The 16,907-nt window shown below is 43.7% G+C and overlaps 1 protein-coding gene across 3 annotated transcripts in view; it reads right to left on the reverse strand.

Moving 5' to 3' along the window:
* NAB1 (NGFI-A binding protein 1) overlaps positions 1–14,803 on the reverse strand; it is a 35,604-nt gene extending 20,801 nt beyond the window's left edge. The window contains exons 1-3 of one of the 3 annotated variants that reach the window (XM_090045232.1): positions 14,495–14,803; positions 7,012–7,845; positions 604–737 (exon numbers count right to left, since the gene is read on the reverse strand). In XM_090045232.1, coding sequence (XP_089901358.1) covers positions 604–737; positions 7,012–7,830 — 953 coding nt within the window. In that variant the 5' untranslated portion in view covers positions 7,831–7,845; positions 14,495–14,803. Of the gene's footprint in view, positions 1–603; positions 738–7,011; positions 7,846–10,766; positions 12,805–14,494 lie in introns of those variants that run through there. The other 2 variants (XM_090045233.1, XM_090045231.1) reach the window with 2 other exon arrangements.
* Between the last annotated feature and the right edge of the window lie 2,104 nt (positions 14,804–16,907).

Here is a 16,907-nt window from a genome sequence, read left to right on the forward strand (position 1 = left end):
ATAGATAATCTGATATAAAAATCCATCATGCTTCCTTTATTGTAGTTTCTTTCCAAATCAAATAAAGACAAATCATCAATTTAGATCTGGTCCCACATTTTTATTTTTTAACCATGCCAGTAAAACCACCCATCACTGCTTCTGCCTTTTGTATACAGATTGGATTAACAGGATTCAAGCAACTGTGTTTAGGCCTTGGCCACTGTGCTCATTATATTATATCTGAATTACAAGTTTCAACAAACATTCAAGAAGCTTTATTCTCAGAGATGGTATACTGAAAGGGGATATACCAATCCTGAATCTGGAAAAATAAAGGGCAAATGAAAAGGTTAGAAAGCCTACATAATACAATTGATAATAGCATTAGGAAAGTTCCATGATTCATATAGTATTACTAAAAATATCTATTTTATGCATCTATCTGCTCCCTCCCCACCTTATGCAATTGTTCTTCTAGCCACAAAATAAGACTTAAATTTTTAATGCTTCCAAAGCAAAAAAACCAAAACAAACCAACAAACAACACCCCCCCCCCTTACACACACACTACTAAGCTGGTTCACTACACATAAAGCTCCCCCGAGTTAATTAAAAGCTTACTTGGTCGTCCTGTAAGTATACTTGTATGTAACTTCTCGAGAGATCTGTCGAGCTAGCGCAAAGAGTTCATCTCTCCTGGTCAACAATGCATTATCTTTTACACACAGCTGAGCGGCTGCTTCATTAACTGTTAGCTGAAAGTAAAACACAAATAGGATTCATGATTTTTCAAACTGCCAACTGCTGACCCTTATAAAAGCATCCACTCTTCAGAAATGATAATGGATTTCAATGACAAGTCATTTACTTTTAACTGTATGCTGAGCCTGTATGTGCTTGGCTTCCCAGATACTTGCCAGTTAGGAAAAGAGATATAAAAAGATGCAAGAACAGTATAACTTATACTTTAATTATAAGATGTCTTGATAAAAGCTACTTGTACCAAATCCTAATATTAATTTGATACCAACACAAAAATGCTGCTCTTAATGTTTGAAGAATTTGACTTTCAAACACACAAGTGTGTAAAAGTATACACAAGGCTTGAAAACCCACTGACAGTGGTAGGTAGAAAAGCTTTCCTGAGTGAGTAAAGGCTACATTTCCCACCTTTAGGGATATTCTTCAAAGTAACCAGGCCCAGCAACATCACCCTAAGCCTGCTAGGACTGCAACTCAGTGCCTCTGTTGCTGCTAATATATCCTTACAACATGGTATTAATAAGGCTTGTCAGCTTTACAACTGGCAATTAGAACCCTACAGGAAACACTGCATTTATTCTAAATACCTGTTTCACGCTACTGCTGACTGAAAAGCCCATGATCAACATCAGAACAGACACTGAAGTTACACAGGGACAGAGAGAAATCAAAAAACTCAGCTGCTGGAGAAGCTGTAGATTCTCTTTCATCTCACAGCAGCCGTAACAGGAGAATGCATTTCAATCTATGTTTCAGAGAGTGAATGGCACCAATATCAGGCACTCCAGCAAAAGGAGCCTCAGAAGAGACCAGAACCAACACCTCTTTGAGATCTCAAAATGCTTCCCTTTTAAAGCAGCTCAGTTTTCAAGAGACTGAACTTCTCACCAAGGCACCAGCCCTACATTCCCTGGTGGCATCCTCCATCTTGGTATTTTACATCTTCCTCAGGCTTGTTACCTATAAACAAGTATATTTTTTCAAAGCACAGTCAGCACATTTATTAGGGATCTAGTACTGCCATCTTCCATCTACATCTATTTGTGTGGTCCAAGCTCTTAGGGAAGTGATGGTTCTCAACTGGTGCCAGCTAAGATCTCAGCTAAGATCTTTTCAGGTGTGCTGTGGCGTGCCATGCAATTTTAGCACTGTTACGTGTGCAAACATAACTCACAAGATGAACCCAGAGGGCTCCTACAGACATGAAGTGAGACGGCTCCAACATGCTGTAAATCCAGCGTGAAACACACTTGATTAATCTAGTTGGCTAAAGCACAGAAGTTAATGCACTCTAGCAGCATCCAGTATCATGTGTATCAGCATCCCTGCACTGAAAAATGGTGGTGGGGCACTTTGAACTAAAGCTCGTCCGATGAGCTGTAGGTCAAAGTGCCCTGCTGATATTTTACAGTGCAGAGATGCTGAACACGTGATGCTTGGGTGCTTTAAAGTAGCGTGGCTTGCTAATTAAAGCACCTCCCCCCCACCTCCCAGAGCATGGCTATAAATGCCCAGAGATTTCAAATAGGAATTTGCCGTGTCAAAAACATTCTGACCTGTTATGGTCTTTCTGAGGTCTTTGCAACAGAAAAAAAACCTATTATTTTTCTGCAGTCAAAAACAAGTAAAAATTAAGAGCTGGCACTTTCTGCAGGGTGCCTCAAGTCTAAAGAGAGGTGCCCTGAGTTTAACAAAGTTGAGAATCACGATCCTGGGGCAAGGAAACAGCATGTCACTGAACAGGGACAACCACAGGCAGGGAAATCACACACTCTGGCACACAACCCAAAGCTGTCTTTGGATCAGCAGAGAACTGGAGTTTAAGAGCAGGACAGTAGGTCTATATTGATAATGAATTACCAGCAAAAATTCTGCATAGCTTTCTTTACTTCACTATGGCATGGTTATGTTTATAACTGCAATGGTTATACCTCCAAAGGTTATAGAAACTCATCCCCCTTGTAAGCAAGCTTTCTGCAAAAAATAGTCCTAGAATGAAACCCCTTACACAAAGCGTCATGAACAAACAGAAGTTTACAGACTTGATCTGGAGGTTTTTGGCACCATCACATAACTACTACCTTTAATTCAGTTTAGTCTTTAATAGGATACAGAAGTTTTAGCAATGCAGAAGGTAGGAGAGCTGAATTACCCAAGGGGTACTGTTGAGACAACTAGGTCTTGTTGGTCTCATAAGCAACTGTCATTCATGATCAAAACTGTCACTGAAATAAGACTAACAAGAACAGAAGTACTAGAAGCATTCTGAAACATGGTTACAAATGCCTTAATACCATATATTGCATTAAAATAATGAAAACCTCAGCAGACCAAAAAAAAAAAAAAAACCCTGGAGATTTTAAGTAGCAATGACATTTTCATAATTAACAGATATTCAAGCAATTAATGTAACCTATAATAGTGTCAATATCCTTTAAGGATCAGTCTTTGCACAGTTCTTATATATCATGAATAATATGCAGCTGATGCTTAAATAACATTCTAAGTTATTCTATTACAGGATAAGGTTTCAAAAGGTCGGAATAATATTTTTAAAAATTTAATTCACTACTGGCAAGTACTCTGTCATAATGCATAAGAAAGCCAATTTTTCTTCTGTTTTGTGCTCTTATGTCAGATTCCCTACAATCACTACAAATCCAACCTTACTACATAAAAAGACACCATGGCCTTCTCCCTTTTCAGGTACTGATCCACAACAAACAAGTGGGAAATTAAAGTGGAATGCAGCTCAAACAAGGCTCCCTCACCTACCTATAACAACAGGGTTTCACAAAGCAGGGAAAACTCAAATCCACCCAATTTGGGGTGGGAGGGAAGAGAGGTGATGATTCCCCCACCACACCCACAACTAAATACAAAGTCTCTCCTCAAGCTATACCCAGTCAACAAAAGCAAAGCAGCAATGTAAAAATCAGACTCATTTATTACTTACTTAGCATATTCCCATTTCTCACTCTCTGGATTTAAACAGGATTTTCTTGAGTTTTTTAGGCAGTCATGCAAGCACCAAAATATGTATATAAACCAAATTTGACACAAGCACAGAAGAGGCACTAAGTTCAAGGACAGAGCTGAAATACAATCTTTCTTCAACCGAACCCACTGTGCCTCAGTTTCATGGTACAAGACAAAGGGATGGGTCAAAGGCAGTGCACTGCCATTAAAGTGAAAACTTCCTTGTTCCAAAAGCTTCTAATTTTCACTGGTCTTTCTCCCCCTATTATTTAAAGTTATCTGCTTTTATAAGTCGTTTTGTCTTTTACCATAAGCCATCCTAAGCCATTTTGGGGAAGGGTGGCATATTAATCTAATTAATGAACAAATAATTGTAGTTAAAAAAAACCCCAAAAAACAATGGCGTGGTTTGGAACATTCCTAAGCATCCAAAGTTCCCGCTGGCTTCCGTGGGCTGCTCAGGTCCTTTACAATTCAGGCTACTTCAGTGCACCTGGTAGGTCATTCATCGGGAAGTCTTAATCAAGGCTATTTAGCTATTGAGACTTGGTCAGAATTACATTACATTAATACAGGTTTGGCCCTTTGCCCTGAAAGTTTCACAATTTTCACATTAAGATACATATGACAACTAGGACAGTGAGGAGTATTCATGATGGTGAACAGCTGAATAAACTTCATTGACAGCTGGTAAGGAAAACCTTGAGCTGCGTGAAAGCACAATAAAGTGTAGTAAACTATGGACAACACTCCAGTGGTTAAAACTCTCATAAATCACTGTCAGGATGAGCAAAAACTCGTATTTTCCGAAGGGTTAAGGCTCCCTTCCTCTCCACAGTGAAACATTTAGAGATCATTTCAACTAAATTCTCATGAGAAGAGAGAGAAAGTTTAACTATGTTAGTCTGAAGTTAAACAAAGTACAGATACACTTATTCAGTTAGTCTACAAGGTGCATCTCTGACCTACCTTTTCTGTGAAAATAGTTGGCTTTACAAGACAGATTTTGGCTCTGTTTATTCAGTGTTTAAAAAAACAGGCCTATTTATTACTGATCACATATGGTTTGCATACATTTTTTATTAAATAAAGGCAAAGGAGGGTAGACCATTGGAGAAACAAAGCCTTGCATGCAAAATTTGGCTTTTCTGAACAACCAATGAAAGGCAACTAACAAGCAATTTATTTTCTCATTTATGTGTGTGTAGCTCCCACTGAGTTTAATAATATTCATAAATTAGATTAAATTTTCCCCATGTAGCCCCCTGATCCTACACCCTTCTATAGTAATAGCCATGCAACATTTCCTAAAATGTGCTAGGATCAAACCATGTTCCCATTCATTTTTAATATACATTTACAGCTGACAACAATGGCTCCTTCTACAATGTTAAAACATGCCAACAGGAAGAAATAAGTCCTAGCTCTCCCCTAGTCCTTCATCACGTAGTTTAGTGTGTCGTTCTAGGGTGCAGCCAAATCATTCAGGGCTCTGAAGGAGCTGCTGCAATTCAGTCAAAGGACTACCTACATTTCAGTATATAGCAAATCCTCTTCCCGGCACTGGACCCAAGTAATTCAACTTGACGTCGGGGAACTCTGAGAGGAATTTTCTCTCCTGGCTTCAGAATGTCATTGCAGCTGCCATTGCAGACAGACGGCTTGGGTAGATTCTGCAAGCCCTGTGAGTCTCCATTCTATGCAGAGAGAGAGGTTACAAAGAATTCACCCTTCTTCTAAATTTCTGCTGTGCAGCAACATGCACAGATGTCCCACAGCGTTCGATCCTACAGCCCAGGATTTGCACATCCCTAGGAGTCTCTTCAAATCCTTCATTCATCCCTCATGCAGCTGGGACAGCACTTGTCCTGCTACAGGTACACAGGAATATGCCAGGGTCTCAACTTACGCACTGGATAAACTCCTAACACTGAGCTGTACCTTTTCCAAATACTGTATGTAACTGGAATCACACAACTAAATCTATGTAGTACTGATGCATCTAAATGCCCACAAGTTCAACTGAAAACATAAACTAGTCTGTGATGAATATAAAAAAAAAAGAGAGATCATGGAGAGAGATTACTACTGGTCATAAATTGTTGACTCCTTAAAATAAATACTAATTTTAACTTTGTCTTTTTTCAAAAGCACCTGTAAGTTTCCATTACACATAAAATGACATTTATAACTTAACATGCCTACACCACCTTTTAGAAAAGTGAAAAGAAGTATAAAACTGGTACTTTGTTTGCCACTCCTGTAGTGTGAACTCAGCCTTCATTTTGGAAGCTCAGCCTCATATACCAACTTTCAAATCAGACTGAAATTTTGCAATCTCTGTTAACTGTGGAAGTGCTGATGCAGCATTCACAACAATACTATCTGGCACTGCTTTAAATTAATGTTTATTCTACATGAGTACCCTACTGCAACACTGAAAAAAGCTATTCCCAGCACAGACACACCTATTGCATTACAACCTACGCAGTATTAGCTTCAGAAAAGGAGCACAGAATGAAAGTAGCATATGTGCGTACGTGTACTTTTAAAGAAAGGGACATAAGTGATACTGTTACTCTGCAATGTCAAAATGAGAAGCCTTCAGGTCAAAGACACTCTGTCCCAACACAGCCTGCCTTTCCCCTCCAGATAGCATCAGGGCATGCAGGCTACAGATTGGGGAATCACCCAGAGCACTAAGCTCAGTGAAACACAAGGGTAGTAAAAAACCCATCTTGATCTCAAGCCACAGAAAACCAAGTACTGGGGGCCCTTAATCTGCAGTATTTTCTCTGCCTTCCATCTGCTGTGGCATGGGGTGTAGAGCAAGGGAAGACTGCCAAGTTACATTAATCAAATTGGGTAATGTCATCACCTGAAGCTTCAAATATCATTAGAGGAGACCCACTTACTCTCAAGAGAGAGACAGAAAGGCAGGACCTGTCTAGAGGAGTTCCCAGTGTTTAGAAGGCCAAGCCTGGAGCTTTGGACAGTACCGAATTGCTATTTAAATGTTGCTGTATTTGTTTCTTTCGTTGCTTGTTTGACAGACACCAAAGCCAGCAATTTAGCACTCTAGTAATATGTATTTTAAATCACAGATGTCAATGTGGACAAGAGCAGGAAAGGTTACCTCAGATCTTTATGAGCCACATGTCTCAGGCAGTGCTGATGACACACAAACAAGCACTACATATACAATTGGAAGCAAAACCTGTGCCCATAGGAAAACTACAGGGAGTACAGTAGTGGGGCAAGCTCACTGCAGCTTGGGGCTTTTTTTACCTCATGGAGGGTTAGATGTTTGCCGTCCTTTCTCTTCGAGTCAAATCTGCCATATATTGCACTGTATTTCCTGATCTCCTCTTCTTTGTGAGGATCCTCGTCATTCATCTCAAAGATATGACCAATCATCTTTGCAAGCTTCTTATTTGTTTTCAGTAACTCCTTTACTTCATTCAAGTCACTTTTGGGCAGGGAGGGAACCATACGTTCTACACATTCAGCAACTGACAGGGCAGCTGCAGCATCCAGGGTCTCAGAGTTTTCCTTTGGTGAAGCTGGAGAGCCAAGGTCAGCTGGGGAAAGGCTGTGTTCACTCTCTGTAGTGTGGTGCCCCTGCCATAGTCTCGGTTCACTGGCACTCTGCAGCGTTAAGTTTCCCACACCGTCAGATTTGCCTGCACCCACACTTTGCACGCATGTAGTGGCAACACATTTTGGAATCTTCAAGTGGGGCTCCCTGGTGTTACTACTCCTTTCATAACTACTGCAGGATATTCCCAACCAAGCAGGAGACCCTTCTGGTAATTTATATATTGGAATGCTACTGACTGGTAAGGACGTGAGAGGTTGATTGAAAAGGCCTGGGTTTGTGACCCAGTCCCTCAAAGCCTTCTGAAGTCTTCGAACATGAAGAGGCTTGCTTGCCATGCCTACAAGAGCCATTATCTCCAAAAACTCCTCTTCGCCAGCTTCACAGAGTTGCTGGACATCATCACCACCCTGCTGAATGAAGGCATCGAAGTAGAATAAAAGATTTGCCTTTTGTAATATTCGATACAGTTGCAATTCCCCAAGGGTTCTGGGTAAAGCGGATGCCATCACAGGTAACAGAACCTATGAAAAGTAAAACAAAGAGAAAATGAACATCAGTTACCAGAGGAAATGCTGAAGTTCAGAGACTTTCTTCCTAGACTCAGTGTTGTCAAAGAGAAGAGCATTTCTCCTCAGTGTACAAAAGATCATGGCTAGGAAGAAAGGTACTGTGTTTTCCCCTTTGATCATTCAGCAGCTTTCATTTTCTGAGATGGAGTCAATGGCTAAAACATTTATGAATGAATTTCAATCTACCCCTTATTGAAGTTTCAGCAAAGCTGTGACAGGAGATGATTCAAGGAGAACGCAGCTTACTTTCAGTTTCACCTAAGAATATCAAAACGGTACACTGACCTGCTGCTTAGTACAGCTGTTTCTGCCCACTTCAATTCACAATATAACCAAGGATCTGCCTGATAACAACATAACCACAACTCTGATAAAAGAAACTGCTAATTCTGACTACCCCTCCTTGACTCACTTCCTTCCCAAATACTCAGGTGAATGGGTGGGAGGGCAAAGAAGAAGGGCTTTACAGCAGGCCTCAAAGTTAACAAATCTAGGTTCTGGCTGAGAATGCTCTCTCAGCATGTTCAACAGATCCTCACAGACACCTCCCATTTGTTGACAGTACTTTTCATAGCTGCCTCTACAAAGTGTTTATGTGCATATATACACAATTAGCTTTATGCCTTTGCTAATTTCAATCATGGCAACATTACCAAGAGAAAGTTTCTGGGTTAGCGAAGTCCGACAGGAGTCAGTTTCAGAGCTTACAATCAACATCTTGAACTTGGCTGCCTCTTAGATACCAGGCAACCTAGATACACCACTGGTGTTCAGACATGAAACCATACTCAGGGAAAGGAGAGTTACAGTCTGAATGGTCCCAGAAGAGCTGTCTCTCCTCAAGGAGAGTAAGTGCTCTATTTCCGTATCTTGAGAAAAAAATATTTGTACTCCTGTGAATTAGGGAAAAATATCCCTTATTACCCATGTATCCCATGAATGTTATTAAGTAACTTAGAATACCCTGAAAAGTTTTAGTTAAAAGAACATGTATGCTAACATTAACTCCAGCATGGGTTTTACAGAAATAATGGGGAGTTTAAGGGGAGTTTAGGGTACTGTCATATAGGCTGAAATCACTGATCAAGAAAAGTTTCAACTGCGTAACTTACTGGCTGTTATGAAAGCACTAGGACTAAAATCTAGAAGTGAACACCTAACACCTTTCCTGCTCTACCACTGCAAAGCATGTTAAAATTAGGAGATTAGTTGCTTGAAGTCAACATTTACAAAATATGCAGAACTAAACATATTACTAGTTATTAGCAAAACTTTCACAAATGTTACCATAAAAAGATACACAGACGCGCAGGGTGGATTTAAATTACAATTTAAATCACAATCTGAATCACTGGTCAGGAAGCCTCAATTTAAACAGTGTTTTCTACAAAAAGTTCATTCTTGTTGTTTGATACCCTTTATTTGTTTAACTTCTTGAAGCTTTGCACTTTTAGAAAAAGGTAAGGGCTTGACTGTCTATACAAAATCACAGAGACAAGAGGGCTGATGGGTAGGTAGTCAGGTCTGTTATCTCTCATTACCATATAATGCTGTTAACAAGGATGTTATCTCTGGAAAGACAAATCCACAGATTGAGAACTGAAATTAAGCATCACAGAGATGCTTAATGGGATCTTCTAGCCTGAGCACTGAGTCCCATCAGGTAGAGTGGTGTTCTTTAATCTTTATTAATCTATAGAGGAGCCTCTAGAAACCCCATACAATTGGGCCCCTAATATAGTCCCATTGTTGTGACCCATTTATAAAACTTTTCTAAAAAGGTTACACAAATATATTGTCTCAAATAGCATCTAATATATGTCTCAAGTAGTATCCAATTAGAAGTTATAATTCCTATTCCACAACATCTTTAAGCTTTAACATATTTTTAATTAAAACTATCTTTATATAGATTTATTTTTTAAAAAGCATCTTAAAAAAAATACAATTAACTTTCAAAAAATCCTATTTAAATTCTTAAGCATCTGATTTTTTTTAAATTGTTAATTTTTATAAACCCTGCAGAAGTGTGTACTTGGGGCAAAAGGGTAAACTGTTAGGGGAAAAATGGTAGTAGAAAGTATTTTTACATTTACATGCTGTTTTGCCTTTAAGAGCCCTTAATGTCTCCCTCTCCAAAATGTACAGGAACTAACAGAATTAACACAGAACTTTTGTAAGAAAAGTTTAACTTTCAGGTGCCCAGCGAGTAAAGCTCCGATTCCATTAAATGCTACCAATGAAACTGAAATTAAGAGAGACATAAAAATTGCACAAAACACAGTAGTAACAGGTTGAATGTGAACATATATCTTCAGGGGGAAAAAAAGATTTACACAAGACCGAATGATATTTCTTGACTGGTATTTTGAAATCAAAATAGATGGTGTTATACCTGTTCAGTTTTGAGTGGGCAGTTTAAGTACCATAACTGGATAGATCACAACCAAATAAATTATGCACTTGGGAATGCAGTATGAAATTAGAAGTCCTTATGAACACTAAATATTGCAGCAAAGTAGGTTAACTTATTGCAGCAGGATCCTTGAAAGGAAACGTATTTGAGATATTCTATTAAAAGCTACATACTGTAATTCAGCAATATGTGAAGTCTCATGAACAGGATCCCGATACATTAAATAGTAAAATTAAAGAAGAACACTGACAATAAACTGAGATTACATTTGGGAGAGTTAGCAATCTCTCTTCTATCCATTATATTTTTTCCACCCTCACCATAATATTTTAACAAGTGGATTCAAACAATGAATATGAATGATTCAGTTCCTCCATCCTGACACAAAATTCACATAAACACACTTTGTCTAGAGAACTCAGTAGGTCCTGAAAAGGAGGAGGAGATGGCCCCTCACCTCCCAAGGCAAAGCGTGGAGCTGCTTTTTCCAGATGACAGGCTGAAAGAGTAGCTAGTCCATTGGCAATCTTTAGCTGGAGGTTCCAAACCAACAAATCTGCTTACACTGGACAAATCTAGATTAATACATACTATGGAGGTACCACTGGTGACCCCACGGTTCAGACCACGTTAAGGCATTTAAAGCATGACTGAAATTACTGTTTTGTATTTTAAAGCCTGAATCCAGTCTCCAAACTAAAGTAATTTGAGAGGAGAAAGTTTTCTACACATTTAAATAAGGCATTTACTAACTTATACAGAAATGTTTTTAAATGTTCCAATCGGAAGTTTTAACCTCTTTTTTCTCAGGTTAATTTGCACTCCTCTATTTCAATCCTACCTATTCTGACAGTACCTCCAACATGGGACGACTTCTGGATTTTTAAAATTAAACGTATTTGAGTGACCTTACTCGAATGGTCAGCTACTTTCATTTTCTAATGCTTCCAGCTTGCCTCCCTGCCTCACTAGCTCTACTCAGCTCATGAACTTGCCTCCCTGCCTTCCTGGACTTCATCTGACTGGTCTTTATCAGGAGCACAAAGGAAAGAAACTGAGCTTGAAGAGCACAAGTCGAAGGAAAGGCAACTATGAGGAAGGCAGTTCTGTCCAGAGGACCAGAGTCTGGGCGTATCTAAGTGACACAATGAAATGTCACATAGAAATACATGATCTAGATTTCACTGCTGTGCTAATGCAGCTCTGTTTCCAATATCCAAGCAAACTCTGAATGAGCATACCCTTCGTGGGAACCCAGGTAGACAGCTAGCTGATGCCGACTCCTGCCTATGCCAAGGAAGACTGGCAGCAGCACCAAAAGATACCAGTACATCCATCCAAAGCTACTCATGGCACTGCTGCCTGCCTTTCTGGGGAAAATGAGGCAGTTTACTAAGAGGAGATGCCAAGTATCACTGCTTTAGTGTTGCTGCTTCAGCTTCATGATAACCATGCAACACTGCTGAGGAAAACGTGACAGAAGGCTGTATAAATAGAAAGGCAAAGGTGGGGGGGGGATTCGTACACAACTATCCAATACCCTTGTTTCTGCTCTATCAATGGAAGAGTCAGGTTCTTTACCAGACACTGGGGCCATGTGTGCCCCACACCTCCACACACTCCTTACAGAGGCTCAGGCCTTCCCACCTGCAGTAATGGCCCTGGGTTTGGGTCAGGCAGGTTGGTAATCTCCTGACAAACTACCGGAAGATAGCCAGAAAAGACTGCTCCCTCGGGACGGAGTTACTTTGAGGTACTTTCAGCTGCAAGCATCTTCCCACCTTACGATTTGAGAAAGAGACTCCTGGCTGGACTACCCTTGCATTGACCCTCCCGACTCATTTCCAAGTCTCCCTTCCTGATCATTTACATCACGAGTGTCAGATGACCTTAAAACAAGTCTCTGTGCCAGTGGGGAAGAGGTGAAGAACAGCCTGTAGGAAGCAAAGCTAGGTAACACGTGTTGGGAAAGAGTATAATCACGGAAGAAATCTGTGCTGGATCTAGAGAAGAACAGGAACCAAAACACAATTGAGGGCATACAAGAAAGAAATGATGCTGTGCAGCAGGCCAGGAAGGAGAACAAGGTGGAGCCCAAGGGAAAAAGAACACACACCAAGGACAACAGATACTTTTTTTTTTCCCCAAACATAAGACCCAACTCCACCTAGGAAATTTCCCCTAAAATAAGAATACTGTTTAAAATATATTTACAGCATGCATAGATACAGCCATGGAAAAACCAGGAAATTGCTGGTTAAATCTTCATCCAACCCTCAAAGCCCACAAACCATGCATTTTCCTTTTCCACATTACCTCATTTCTATCCACCACGTGTCCCCCCTTCAGCATAACATGTCACCTTAACTCTGACCAAAACACACAAACTACTGGAAAAATTCAACTGTACGCAGACATTCAACAATCACTGCCCAGAAGCAAAAAGCTTTACTACAGCCAATTCCTACCATTAACACAAACTATCAATGAGAAGTCTATGCTACACACAATTATTTACCTCAGCACTAGACCACTGCAACATCCTGAACAATTAGAAAGCATCCATTTCTAACCATTTCACATGGTAGGAGTTGAAGGTTGCACATTTTGTGTGGAGGTGGAGGGAGGAGACATGTTGCCTGTGGGTGGTGGATGTGGGCGAGGTAACACAGAGAAGGAAAACTCAGGGTTGTGGGATGTAATCCTACTGGGTGAGGATTTAACTAGCGATTTCCCAGATTTTTTGTAATGGCTGTGATGCTGGTAAAGGCAGTTCAGCAACCTTAGCTACATTTTTTAGCAGTACTGCTGAGGATGAATTACACCTGAGCTGCTGCCAATTAAATCAGAAGTGTGCATAAGAAAAAAAGGAAGAAACAGCAAGTTACTGGATTTTAGACAAAAGTTAGTATTTCATAACATATTCTAATCACTTCTGGCATTCTGAAAACTTTCTGAAGACAAGCTGCATTCGAGTTTGAGAGGAGCTGCTTTGCACCTGTTCTGGTTTGGTTCTTTTTTTACAGTATTTCTTAAAGTCTCTTACTAAAAGAAGTTACATGCCTTTGCAGTAGCTAGATTAAAAAAGCCAAGGCAGATACAAGACTGCTGTACCAAAAATGATTTTGAAATGCACAGAAATATATTCCATTAAATAGGATTTTACCCATTTAGATGCCTGGTACAGCACTGTGTAAGAAATCGGACACTTAAAAAAAAATCCACAATACAGCCCTAACATTATTAGTCATCCACCGCTCGCTCTGGATGGTCTATCTATAGAACCGCTCGACTGGGCTAAGGTAATCCGGCGCGTTTTATTTATGGCTGCCAAAATGACTGGCAATCAGATCCAGAGCTGTGATTCTCCATACTCTCGTGCAACTGTGGCCCCCTGAGGAAGCTAAGAAAAACGGTTTGAAAAGAAAAGAGAAGCAAGCCAAGCAAGCACACCTGAGCCACTGAATCGCATTTTAGGTTTGAGTGGAGGCATGCGCCCGTGCAATCTTCGAGGGCAAAAAGAAGCAACCTAGACCGGGGGGGGGGGCAGTGGTTTGGGAAGGACAGGGCTCCTTCTCCATCTGCACTCCAGTCCCGCGTTGGGAGGGGGAAGAAAGTCTCAGGTCTCTTCCTCCGGGAAGTGTCCCTGGGAGAGGGCGCGGCGGGTCTGCGTGCAGTGGGTGCACGCTGCCCAGGAAGTCAAAACAGGAGCCCAAGTGCAGGCAGCCTGGACTCGTGGGCAGCTCGGCTCCTGCCCTGCGGGGGCGGCCGGGAGGCGCGGGGCTGGCACGAAGCGCAGCAGCCCCCAGGCCCTGCCCTGCCCTGCCCGTGGGGACCGCGACACCTCCCCCTCCCGGGCCGCGCCGCGGGCAGCGCGGCCCCCCCGGCCAGCACACACACTGCAAGGATGTTTCTGCACTTCCCGCCTACTCGCTCGTCCCTCCCGCGCCGGATTTCTCTGGGAAGCACCCACACACGCCGCCGCTTCCGCCCGGGCCGGCCCAGCGCCGCCGGCCCCTCTGCAGCGCCCCAGGGCTCCCGGGTCCTGGCCCCGCAGGCCGGGCACAACTTTTCCCTACCCCCGGGGAGGGCGGCGAGACCCGCACCATGCCACCGCCGCGCGCACCCCCCCGCCCCGCGGTGCAAGACAGACCCCGCCCGGGGGCCCGACCCGGCCCCACGTACCGGGCGGCAGGCGGCTGCTGCCGGCGCCCGCCCTCCCGCCCGGGGGTCCCGTCCGTCCCGCGCCGGCGCTGCAGACTCGGCACAGAAGTTGCTGCCCGCGCCCCCCGCGCCAGGCTCCGCCTCTCCCGTGCGCGGGGCGCTGGGCGGCGCGGCCCCTCCGCCTTCGCGGGTGCTGCCGGCGCCGGGGAGGGAGGGAGGAGCGGCCTAGCCCTCCCCCGCCCCCGCCGCCCGCGCCCGGCGGTCACATGGGGAGATTCCGCTCCTGCTCCGTGCGCGGCGCTGCGCCGCCCTCCCACGCGCGGCAGCCGCGTGACGCAGGCCACAGCGTGGGCCGCGCCCGGCCGGGGGCGGCTCCGGGCCCGGCCGCCGCCGCCTGGAGCCTCGCCCGGCCGGCGCGTCATGGAGCGGGCGCGCGGCTGCCGCTGCCGGGCGGGGAGGGGAGGGGCCTGGGCGCCCAGCTCCTCTCCGCGCCGCGCCAGGCCCGGCCTCAGCTCCGCGCTGCCCCGGCCCCGCGCCGCCCCCGTCGCTCCTGTGCCTGGGCTCGGGCCGCGGGGTGCGGGCGCTGGCCCCTCGGAAACCGGATCCACCGCTGACAGCCGCCCTGAGAGCGGAGTGAGGGGGGCCGTGCAGCAGCGGAGCTGGGCTTGAGAGGGTTTCTCTGTGCCTCTTCGCACGACCTCTGCTCGGCCTCGCTCGCAGGCTTCAGCTGCTTGCCACCAACTTGGCTCCTACTTGCCATCTTGAAACAAATCCAGTGTACACATATACACACATAACGGCCACGATGTTTAGCCAAGTACAGTTGGGGGGGGCTGCCCACTGCACTGCTAAAACATGGTTTTGTGGTAACGGGGGCTGCCTTCTTGCTTTCCCCCTGGCTTGTTCCTTGGCCTTTTGTCTAGACGTGAGTGAGACCAGGGGGCATCTCAGCTGGGGCCTGCATGTAGGGCGTTTGGATTTGAGGAGTATCTGATGTCCCAGACAGGTGGGTCTGGGAGGGAGAATATTTGCCCAGCAGTAGAGCACCATGGGCTTGAATGATTGAGCTCTGCTCAGTCGACTTTTGGAGCTTGGACTCTCTTGCCCAAGTGAATTTGGAACTGATTTAGCCCTTAAAATGAAATATATAATGCATATGTCCACAATGTTTAGCAGACCTAGAAGGTTTGGCGCTTTACCGTATCTTTAATTCACTTGGTGTTCTGACCCACCTGTAGAAAAGATATTTAAAATTGGCATTGCCTCAGACTCGTTTCTTTCTCTTCTGTCACGTTCGTTTTGTTTGTAAGCTGTAAGCAAAGGGCAAGATGAACATGCTGATATTGTTTCTGGTACTTCTTAAAATCCCTTGTGAGGCAGGTTGGTGCATATAACAGATCCTCCCTGTCTAGCTCGGTAGGGGAAAATGGAATGATGCTGCCACTGGTGTCTCTGAAGTGTGTCAGTGGAAATGTAGCAAATGTCTAGTAGAGGAACGTGGGAACTGTGGAGCTGAAAAGCAGACTGTACAGTGGATGCATGGTCAAAATTATGGCTGTACAGCAAAGTTCAAATACTTCTCTTTTGAAAACAGTGCTGTAAGACTGGAGATCAACCTCTTTGGCAGGTGTGCCACAAACGGTCACATACTCCTCCAAGACTGATTCAGGCTGGACATAAGGAAAAACTTCTTTACTGTCTGAGCCCCCAAGGCCTGGAATAGACTGCCTTCAGAGGCGGTGCAAGCACCTACTCTGGACTCCTTTAAGAAACATTTGGACATTTACCTTGCTGGGATCCCTTGACCCCAGCTGACTTCCTGCCCCTGGGGCAGGGGACTGGACTCAATGATCTTCCGAGGTCCCTTCCAGCCCTAATGTCTATGAAGTCTATGAAATTAGCCCCGCACCCTCCCTGAGTGCCACTCCTTTCCCCTTGCCTTATCCAATCTACTGCTTGGCTTGCTGCCCCCTGCCTGATCTGATGCTCCGCTTTCTGTTCTCTTTCCTATCTAACACTGCAGTGCCTTCCCTAATCTGTTGTGTGCCACACACAAGACGTGTCCCGTGAAACTTGCACCTATACCATATGTTGGTCACACTAGTTGTAATAAGACATGCCAATCTGACAGCTTTGGACAATGCAATTCTCTATCCAAAGGACAGCTAAATGTAGTACCAGCTTTCTGACTTCAGTCCTAAACAGTAAAGTAAAAGGACCATATCTAAGAATGAAAGAACAATTTATCCTCACTGATATAGTTTGTGTTTTTTCAGCTGTGGCTGCCAGCTAGGGTGCAGATTATAATTATTATTTTATCAATCCCAGTAACAAGGAATGATAGGTGTGGTGATAGCTTATTGGAAACCAAATTAAGACCAGGAACTATTTACATATAGACCTTCAAATGTTAACTTTCAGACACTTACCAACG

Source organism: Crocodylus siamensis, chromosome 4, assembly GCF_052110815.1.
Source record: "Crocodylus siamensis isolate JL-2025a chromosome 4, ASM5211081v1, whole genome shotgun sequence".
NCBI classification, from domain to species: Eukaryota; Metazoa; Chordata; order Crocodylia; family Crocodylidae; genus Crocodylus; species Crocodylus siamensis.